Here is an 11,136-nt window from a genome sequence, read left to right as displayed (position 1 = left end):
TATGTCCCATTAAATTAATAATTTCACCATTATTGGAAAATAATACTTGAAATGAGTGAATTTATGTGTTTCAGTGTTACGTAGTTTCCAGTTTCACATTTTAGCGGTTTGCTTACATTTTGTTTGAAGACAGACATAAAATAGCATTATTATGATATATTTTAGTTAGTTTTTCCAGCCTTTATTATGCAAGGTGAAATAAAATCCCTGCAATCCTCAGGGGATCTGCCATCTTTCCAGGTTAAACATTTGCCAGATCACATCCTCTCACCACTGTTCTTTTGACTCAGGAACCTCAAAAGCTTCCTTTGAATAACTGGCTCTATACTTGGAACATTTGGCATATGACCAGGCTGAGCACACCGATTATTCGTCCTCGGAAAAATGAAAAGCTACTTCATAAGACCCCTGGTTTGGGTCATAACACCACGATTGTTCTTAACTAGTGCGAGTGAGAGAATCCAGCTGGGTCATATCTCCCTCATTAATGAGTCATTGGGGGACCCTGTACCATTACTATGATCCGGATTGTGCACTTGCTGCAATTTGCCACGATTAATGGAGGAGGGTCAACCCGGGTCACTTTCAATTTCCACCCAGAGGGGCGAGAAATGGAAACAACTCATTTGCACAGATTTGAATCATTTGCTCCTCAAAAAAAAAAAAGAAGAAGAAAATATGGGGCGAGGAGAAAGAAAGAAGCGATAAAGGAATCGGGTAGAGGACTCGAGCGCTGTTGCACTTTGCACAATAATAAGCCACGCTGCCGTCGTCGGCTGGCACAAAGGCAATAATGAATATGATGGAGGATATGAATCCAGATGTGGGAATAAAGCTCGCCTTTCTCAGTGCAGTCTCACTCGGGAGCGTCTGCTGCGTCTAGTGAGCTTTTAAACTTATCATAAATGTATTAAGATTGCACCGGGCCATGAAACAGCTGTACACAATTAATCTTCTGCAAATCTTATCTGAAGAATTGCTTTCAGCGAAGTAACATCTGCTGCAAGAGGCGCTTATTCATGGGCGACACGCGCCTGCCACACTTTTATGCGTAGGGCACGATCATTGCCAATGAAGTCAAAATTAATCGTTTTCCCTGTTCGGTAAAAATAAAATTCAGCAGCATTAAAACATCATCCATCAACATTGTCTTGGGGGCTCCAAACCCGTCGCAGCCCAACAAATTAAAGAGAATATTCATTTCTGTGTGAACTTGCAGTGTGCGGCTTCACTGAGCTGATATTTTCTGCCTCTGTTTTCAATTTTTTCTCTCTTTGGAGAAGATGAAATTGAAGCAGTGCATTTCAATATCAGCAGCGCTCTGGCTGTTGGGCCTGGTGCAGCAAGTACATAGTGTGACTGCCATCATTGTCTCTCTGTGACCTAACAAGAGCCTTTGTGTTTGGCTGTGATTTGGGGTGGGCGGGGGGGTCACATTATTGCAGTGTTCATACATTTCAAAACTAAATGTTTATCATAGTCACCCCTAAATATAAAATTTCCACACAGATGTTAAGCAGCACAACTGTTTTCAACATTGTTTCTTGAGCATGAAATCAGCATATTAGAAGTGATTTTAGCGTGACACTGAAAACTGGAGTAATGGCTGCTGAAAATTCAGCTTTGCCATCACAGGAATAAATTACATTTTAAAATATATATTTAAATATAAAACAGTTATTTTAAATTCTATATTTTGCAACAATACTGTATTTTGCTCTATTTTTGATATGGTGAGCATGAGAGACTTCTTTCAAAAGCAATAAAAAAACTTACCAACCCCAAACTTTTGAATGGTAGAGAAGAAATAATTCATATGTAATTATGTAATTTTTTTTCATGAGTTTGATGATGAGTTTGTACTTATGTCAAATATTTAGTTCCATATTGAATAGTTTTTCAGAGTTTGAGAATCATTCTTGATTCGTCACATGATGGGTGGGAAGTCAAACAAACAAGAAGAGGAACTTTTACACATGCGCTACATCTTTTATCTTCTCAGAATTAATTATAATCATGTAATTTCTTAATCCCCAACTGTCGGCACCTCACAGATGGCAATATTATTTACAATACACATTGTTGCTTGGAGCCTGGCCAGATGCTGTCTTAATATGGATTTGATCATCTGTAACGTTGGCAGTTTGTCAATTAGGCAATTTTTTGCAATATGAAGAAAAAAAATAATCTGTGCATTTTCTATTTTCTTTTGCCTGTGCCGTCTTTCTTTGTAATCCAATACAAAGAGTCAGATTTAGGGAATGAGACAAAGGGTAATCAAAACAGATAAGCATAATATAAAAAGTCTGAAAGAGGTTATTAACGGTCAGATTGAAGAAAATTATGAGTCAGATTTTGGAAATGAAACAAAGGATAATGAAAACAGCACAATATAAAACGTTTGAAAAAAGAGGTTATTAATATCATAAGGGCCAGCTTAAAGAAAATTAAAGTTTAAGAAAACAGTCAGACACATTTCCATTACTCTAACCTAATAACTAAACTAATAATGGTTGTTTTAGTTGATTATCAACCACCCCGCAACCTCTTACAAACATAACTTTCCTTTGACTTTTTTTTTTATACCGAGTTAAAAATATTTTCTACCCATAACCCTAAATCTAAACATTAAACACCATTTTTGAATTTTTAGACTTTTATTAAGGTATTATTTAGCATGTTTATTAAGCTGTTTCCCTCGTGTGGACTGTTGGCTGCTCACAATGTAGCCTAAGTGATTTCAGGTTTGATATTTGGCACCCAAAATATTTTTGAATGCATTCAGAAATATAATTACTTGATAATCTGTAGAAGTTATATATATTAATATATCATGTTCAATATCAGTCCTACTCTGTTGACCTTAAATGGAAATGAAAAGAGAAATAACATCAATAATCATTTATTTTGCATGCTGTTCAGTAGAATTGTGATTCAGGATCTGTACCTGCTTTCAAACCGGGTTTATGTTTAAAGCTCAATGTGTATTGTTCAATGTGACACGGTCAATTCATCATTAGTTTTGAGCGGAGAACGGATGAGTACACTTTCAATTTAGTTCACAGCCTTTCTTCATTCATCATGCCTCCTCATCATCCATCATTTCCTCCCTTTGATTTGTACAAAAAAACACACTTTCATAAGTTTAATGCAATTAATCATGAGGCTGGATAATTTTCTATTAATGGACCACAATCATTATTTCATTATTCATTTGATGAACTTGCACAGTGTGTTTCACGGAGGTGTGATTATAAGCACTGCTCACCAAGCATGAATGTGTGCCACTCCACATCTTTGTTGCTGTTTCTTAAATGGCTCTGTGTACAATCTGCCTGCACTGCCGTCTGACTGTAGCTTTTGTCTTCATATAACAAGTCCTGATAAATTGGAAAAGTTGCAGGCATAGATGAGAGCTGACCCGAAAAACAAAAGCAATCACAGTAAAGGGTAAAACGCCTGGAACGGTGAACCGCGACAGCTCTCCCATTCAAGGTGAAATTCTGCCTCTCTCTCCATAAAAAGAGAAACATGCATACGCACAGAAAGCAATGATTTATGATCTTGTTACTTGAGCTGAATCATTTCAAACTGTCTGGTTTCTTTGAAAGCCATAAAAGTTATTTTGCAATACTGACACAGACTGTAAAACCAAAAACTAAATTAAAACTCATTTTAAAAATAGCAAGTTTGACCCCTTCCTTGTGTGCAATAATTTACATCAGTATCTAAAATTATGCTATTTAATTCAGTCTTTTAGGACGGGTTTTTTTTGGGGGGGCATTTTTGACATTATTAGGATAGGACAGTATTTCAGACAGGAAGTGAGGTGGGAGAGAAAGGAGGGACGGGATTGGGAGAGGTCTGCATGCCAGGACTCGAGCTTGGGACGCCCGAAGTGCAACAGCACTATATGTCGGCATGCTGCCCACGAGGCTATTGGCGCAGATTTTTTTGCATGTTTTTGCATGCATCTGCTTTAACTCATTTAAGCCTGGTTTAATCAGTGTTACTTTACTATCATACTATTATAGTTTTTATTAATATTTTGAATCCGTTTTTAATTTTGTATTTTACATTTTTATTCTAATTTCAGTTCAAGTTTATTGTGAGCAATGTTGCCTTGGCTATATACAGTATATCTTTTTATTTCAGTTAACATATGTTTTATTTAAAGTAACAATTTTTTAAAATGGATTTCGTATTAGTTTCAGTTTTAGTTAACTATAATCCTGGATTCTATGCTATATATGAAGCTTATGAATACACCTGAATTAAAAGATTCAACTTAAGCAACAATACTGTATCAAAATTTCAGCTGATTATAAGAACATAATTATTTTTCAAACTGAATAGTCTTGAATCTCGCCGCAGATCAATCAGCCCTCAGACTAAAAGAAGTTCAGACTCCATTTTAGCTCAATCAGAAAGAGGGGGGAAAAATCAATGCGGTCCAATTATAGCCTGTTTCATTAAGGTATGTTAATCAGGTAGAATTGCAAATGAGTTGGGCATATGATTTCTCTTCTTGTATCCTGCTAATATACATTAGATAGTGTTGATGAAACATTACGAGCATATTGACATCTGGTGGACTGATCAACCGCATATTAACCCACCTGTTGAAGAACATGTTACCTTGATTTTAAAGTTAATGAAATCTATATATAGGCTATTACTATATTGTTATATATTTTTTTATTTATTCATTATACTGTATATAATGAATATATATATATATGCACATCCTTTGGTTCCAGCTATGGTCCAGGAGAGGACATGTCTAAGGCCACGACAAAAGCCGAGCACACTTTCATTGTATTATTTTTCCTCTCCTCAGACACCCCGCCAGCTCTTTGATTTAGACCGTATATGTTTTCGTTAATTCATTTTTTTCAGTCAGGTCTGGCTGGAAACAAGCAAAGAAGCATCAATCGTGAAGTGCGCTGCTCAAATAAACAAAATATGACATGTAATCATCATTAAAACAACAATTTAAGGTAATTAAATTGTCTAAGGTAAATGATTTAATTAAAATGCAAAGAGAGCAGTAAGCAACCAACCACTATAAATTAGCAGATGCTTTCCAATCATGTGTAATGTTTTATCCAGGTTTTATCTTAAAACTGACTCTATTTAATAGAGTTGTATTTGAGCATATTCAAGCACTAAAACTTCTTGTGAGGTGCCGAGCTTTTCGAGAAAAGAGAGTCTGCAGAGACTTCTTCCAATATTCCCCTATTGATTTTTTCCTCAGAGACGTATTGTACCTCAAGATCTCATGCATTAGAGTAGGAGGTCCACTCGAGTCACAGAAACGATGGTAGAACAATGTATTTAAAAAACATTCGGCTCTAACTAATGGCAGGTCCTCGGCAGAAGCGAGGTCATTTACCCTTCTGATTAGGTAAGCCAGTCAGTTCCAGGCAAACTGTGATTTAAAATGATGTCCAGCTTGAACTACATTCTCCAGAAAAATGATCTAATTTAGAGATTTATTCATATTTACTGAGTGTACTGGCATTACATTTGTATAGATCACATCTGGGTAAAAACAGAAATCGGGAAAATCGAATCAAAATACCGAGACGCACGGAGTCTACATTCGAGGCTCTGCCGGGGCCACTTCCATGCTTTTTATGATGTCGCTTTGAAATCTATCCGAATCACATTAAATTGGATATAAATATGTGCAGACACATACATCACAGTAAATGGTGTGCCAGAGCACTGCTCGTGGAGAATCCCACCTCAACAATCAGGTTATAAAATCGGCTTGAGATCCGATTAATAATTTACAATCCTGTTAGGGGAGAACAAACATTTCTGTTCAAGCAATTTAAGTTGCAGGACTGTTATTAAAGCCCGCTGCTGCCTTTCATGGGGGCTGGAGGATCGTCTGGGGATGAGACGGAGAGAAAGAGAGAAAGCTAAGCCTGCTCCAGCCCTCTGTGCCAGAGAATAACTATGTTCTATTTCACACTCTATGCTTTCTTTATTAAACTGCCATCGCAGCAAGCACATATTGCTCACTGTCCCCTCTTTGAATTTACCGTGACTTCACCCTCTCCTTTTCCTGTGCTGGGAAACTTTCTGTCCACTTTCTGCAGCGAAATCTTAGCGCCTAATGACTTTATAATGGCAGGCATTTCAGTGGAGCTCTAAGTAAAATGAGCTGGTGCTCCTACAATCAAGAGCTCAATGGTGCTTTGTGCATCACCCATCACTAATTGACACAAGGGAGACAGATTTGCCTTTTCACAGAGGGCTGAAAAGGCTTAATGTAATTGTTGTATATTTACATTCTACACTGGTTTTGCTCACGCTGTGTACTTTGAGAATAGGAGTGATTTTATTATAGGACTGCTAAATATCATGTTAAATAAAATGACTGATTCTTTGAGAGATGAATATTTAATTTCATTATTTTCTTAGGAAAGGCAATCATGATAGTGAGCTGTCTGATGTGGCTCGAATTTTTTTTTGTTTGGTAAGAGTGACCTCTAGTGTCCACACAAGAACAGCTCACTGGACCTGAGAAAAGTGTGTGCAGCTTTAGGATCTTTAAGAAATCATGTAACAGGAATACAATATGAAGATGAAGTGAATATTTTAACATGCAAATCTATACAGTGTATTGTAAAGGAAACTAGGCATACTAACTCCCAACAACGATTGAGAACAAAGCGGAAAAAAACAAAGTGTTTCACTAAGTCATGTAACAATATATCATCACTATTTTAAAGATTTATGTACACATTTAAAAACACGGCCAAAGAATTACAAGTTCAGATCTCAAGAAAAATTTTTCCAGTTAAATAAAATATAGCTGAATCAAAAGGTGCAGCATCGCACTGTGCCGATGGATGCTGAATGATTGTGTCTGGTGGCTGAGCTAGAATTGTTTCATACTTTCAGATCAAGTTCATAAATAGTGTGAGATGAAATTTACACGGGACCTTCAGAGGCTTCATGACAGTCTAAGCCTACGATCATACTGCTGTACATCTTCTGCTGCTCCTCCTTAAATGATTCTTTCACCTTTTCCCTCTTCAGTCCTCCATCCCTGTAACACAATTATACTTTGTGAATATTAAAAATTTGTGAAAGACTCATATTAGCAAGGCCAATATTTGGTCCTGCCAAGATTATATTGGCCATCATTTTTGTCATGCACTATAAATATACATTCTATAGGCATTCTACAGACATTTAATTATTTAATGCATATTTACAGTACATATTTAATCATAATTGGGGGTTTTTTCAGAGAATAAAATAACAAATAATTCTAATAATTATCATAAAAAATACTAAAGTCATAAAAAAATATATATGTTTTTAATATTTATGGTAAATGTAAAAAAAAAAAATCAGTTTTTTTTTATACTAACATTTGGTTGTAATATGTTGTGTAGGATTGTTTGCATACTTACCAGGACAAATCCACCAGACCTCCCTGCTGTGCTATGGCTGATTTCACTCTGTTAGCAAAGTGAACAGCATCCTCTCCATCCTACAAAACACATATTCAGATATACAGATACAATAAAAAGATGGGAAGGCTCTACCAGTCAAAAGTTTAGAAACACCTACATTTCTCAACAAAGTCAGTAAAACTAAGTAGTAACACAAATGGAAGTGGGGAAAAAGTGTTAAACAAATCACACCTATCTTACATTGAAATTTCTTTAAAGTAGTTAGTAGTAACCCCATGCTTATACCACAGCTCTGCATGCACTGTTGCATTCTGGGTAGGCCTGTCACGATAACAACTTTTTGTTGTGCGATATATTGCCCCAGAAATAATTGCGATAAGCGATATTATTGTCATTTTAAGACCATTTTATGCCACTGAATATATAATCGTAATGTAACAGCATAATAATGCAAGAAGGCCTACACACTTCCAAATGACAACAAACTTTTCATTTTTAAGAATATTTAGATTATGGAAATTAAGTATCAAAATATTAGATTCCTTAAAAAACCTGAATAAATAGTAAATAAACATTTTCTAACAAAAAGTGCAAAGTAACAAGTAGAAAAAAAGAAAAATGCACAAAGAACTTGTATGGAGATTTTTCCATCTATAGATTTTTCCCGGACCTTCTTTTCTCTGTAAATTAAGGGTGCACTGTATTGCTGAAAAACACAATCACTACTCAGCAGTCAGATGTCCGTATGCACAAAGGCACAGATCCCTAAACAAGGCCATATCTGCAGATGAAACTTTGTTTGTAGAAGCATTTTTAAAATTTGAACTAGCACCTCATGACTACACCACATTATGCACGAGAAGCTGCAAAAGAAACAGGTGCAAGTGGAATGTACAAAACGGTGACATTAATTTAAGTAGATATAATGGGTGACATATTGCGTCACCAAAAATGATTGAGGTCATGTACATATATTACGCGATAAGTCGATATATTGATTATTGCAAAAGGCCTAGCCCTGACCATTAATTGTGGTTTAAACTACTCTTTATGGTCAGAACATGACAAACATTTCACATTTGTGAGTTCTTTGGACTTTTCCAGTCTTTTTTTCATATATATTTGTTTTGTTTTTGTTTTTGTTTTTTTTCCCCCACAGTTAATGACATTTGATGTATGCCTGGAAAGACTGGGATAAAAAAGAAGCACTGACTCACTTATTATGATAGCGGATGGTAGCAGACAGGGCTCTGACACATATTCTGTAGCATGTAATATGAACCACATCACTAAGCCAGTTCTTCGCACTGAAAGAGACACAGACCCTTCCCGTTAGGAAATGCTTCTTCAAACTTTAATATGAAATTAAAAATCAGCATTCCATCCATATATAACAAACTTAGTTGATTTGGTTTGACATATTTGTGACCCTGGACCACAAAACCAGTCATAAGTCGTAAAAACACAATCACTACTCAGCAGTCAGATGTCCGTATGCACAAAGGCACAGATCCCTAAACAAGGCCATATCTGCAGATGAAACTTTGTTTGTAGAAGCATTTTTAAAATTTGAACTAGCACCTCATGACTACACCACATTATGCACGAGAAGCTGCAAAAGAAACAGGTGCAAGTGGAATGTACAAAACGGTGACATTAATTTAAGTAGATATAATGGGTGACATATTGCGTCACCAAAAATGATTGAGGTCATGTACATATATTACGCGATAAGTCGATATATTGATTATTGCGACGGGCCTAATTCTGGGATGCTTTTTAACAGAATTGAAGGGGTTCCCATGTATAAAACACACACATATATATGTGTGTGTGTGTGTGTGTGTATTTTTTACTGTTTTCCTCGAATATCAAAAATTACCCTAATTCATGTTTCTGCTTAAGCTCCAGCTTCCCTGTGACCTTAAACAGGACAAGCAGTTTTGGAGAATGGATAAATAGATGGATATTCCTGCTTACCTGTCGAGTCATAGGTGGGAGGTACCACACGTTACACACAATGGCCCAGCTTGTCATCATTCTGAGGATGTAGCTCACCATGTTGTACTTGGCACTGTTCCAGAAGGCATCTCCAAACTGAGGGTCATACTGCAAGAGAGAAGTAAATGAAGTGTTTCCATTTCAGAGGGTAACCGTAATACTGCTGTAGGAAAACACTGGGTTGTTGGTACTCGATACCTTGATTGCTACTGGGTATATAGTTCCACCGATTTCAAAGCTTCCCTTCTTGAACATCATGACTGACGTATTATTAATGCAAGTTCCTACAATAAACACAAAGACAGACCATAGGGAATAGGATAACAAATGATAGAGATTTATTCAAATAAATGTGTAATATGTACTGTATATAAATTAAATGTCTATTGTGATTTATACTTATATATGAAAGCTTGTTTCCACCACAGAATAAATCAAATGTAATTTTCTCTGAATTTTACAGCATTTTATGGAAGTTTACAGCTTACAATTCTGACTTTTTTCCTCAGAATCGCAAGTTATAAACTTGCAATTATGAGTTTAAATCTTGCAATTCTGACATTTTTCATCTCACAATTCTGTATTTTTTTTTTTTGTTCTGGTTTTTTTTCTGCCATGGAATAAAGAATCAAAAAGGTAATATTTTTTTCTCATAACTGCAAGTTTATATCTTGCATTTTCTGAGTTTATATTGTGAGAAAAAAAGTTTTTTTTTTATTCTATGGCAGAAACAAGCTTCCATATTTATACTTTATTTTACAGTAGATTGATACTGCATAATTATCGCATTACTAGAGACTTGCATAAGGACAAAATCACATGAATATAACTTTTACCCTCTGGGAAGATCAGGATTGGCAGCTTAGTTTTATCAGCAATATGGTCTTTCAACCTGTGGAAAAAGCAAAATTGAGGCTTTATGCCCTAAGCAAGGACATGTTATACTCCACAATACTGATCAACACACACTTTGTTACCTTTTGGCAGTCGCATGGCGATCTTTCATCTCAGATCTCTCAAACCACACATGGGGACAGGACCGCACCATTGACCTCTGGATGACCCCCATGAGGCCTCCATGAACTTGACCTACCTGAGGAGAATGAAATTGAGTTAAAGACACCTGAGACCTTCTACAGACACACAATGTCACACAGCTGATATAGTCAGCGAGACTCACCATAGCATAACATCCATCATTCGCCAGAATGACAATGTCAATCGGGGAGGTGTGGTTGGCAACACAGATACCTCCTTTTTTTGGCCGATTCTCTCTGTTATGCATCCCATGAGACAAATATAAGAAACAGCGGTCATTTGACTATATTAGTGAGTGTTCAAAAGAAAGAGGTGTGTGCATGGGCCGAGAATGACAATGAGACATAATAATGGCCCAGTCCCCATCTCAGTTTTAGCAAATACATTGCAAGCCATCATAATTTCTAGCACTTCTTACTTCTTCATCTTGTCACTGAATTGCTTGTATCTACTTCAGTCATTCTTTAGCTTGTTTTATTCATTTGGTTGGCAAAATACAGTTTGGAATTCGTGGTTTACAAAAACCCACATAACTTTTAGGCATGTTTTACCTTCAAGCACCCAAAACAATTAGTAAAGTGCTGCAAAGGATATGCAAAATGCCAAAACAGATATATAATATATATATATATATATATATATACAAAAAAAATAATTA

General features: G+C 36.1%; 1 protein-coding gene across 1 annotated transcript in view; it reads right to left on the bottom strand.

Moving 5' to 3' along the window:
• Window positions 1-6,411: 6,411 nt before the first annotated feature.
• The window catches only part of LOC107703471 (glycerol-3-phosphate acyltransferase 3-like), a 9,035-nt gene continuing 4,310 nt past the window's right edge, over window positions 6,412-11,136 (bottom strand). The window contains exons 6-13 of the mRNA XM_016506086.1: window positions 11,008-11,011; window positions 10,621-10,761; window positions 10,418-10,533; window positions 10,277-10,332; window positions 9,639-9,724; window positions 9,420-9,548; window positions 7,437-7,516; window positions 6,412-7,066 (exon numbers count right to left, since the gene is read on the bottom strand). Coding sequence (XP_016361572.1) covers window positions 6,949-7,066; window positions 7,437-7,516; window positions 9,420-9,548; window positions 9,639-9,724; window positions 10,277-10,332; window positions 10,418-10,533; window positions 10,621-10,761; window positions 11,008-11,011 — 730 coding nt within the window. The 3' untranslated portion in view covers window positions 6,412-6,948. The remainder of the gene's footprint in view (window positions 7,067-7,436; window positions 7,517-9,419; window positions 9,549-9,638; window positions 9,725-10,276; window positions 10,333-10,417; window positions 10,534-10,620; window positions 10,762-11,007; window positions 11,012-11,136) is intronic.

The sequence above is a fragment of the Sinocyclocheilus anshuiensis genome, unplaced genomic scaffold, assembly GCF_001515605.1.
Source record: "Sinocyclocheilus anshuiensis isolate Anshui unplaced genomic scaffold, SAMN03320099.WGS_v1.1 scaffold330, whole genome shotgun sequence".
NCBI lineage: Eukaryota > Metazoa > Chordata > Actinopteri > Cypriniformes > Cyprinidae > Sinocyclocheilus > Sinocyclocheilus anshuiensis.
Note: the sequence above shows the minus strand (reverse complement) of the source record. Positions and strands in the feature narration are given on the sequence as shown.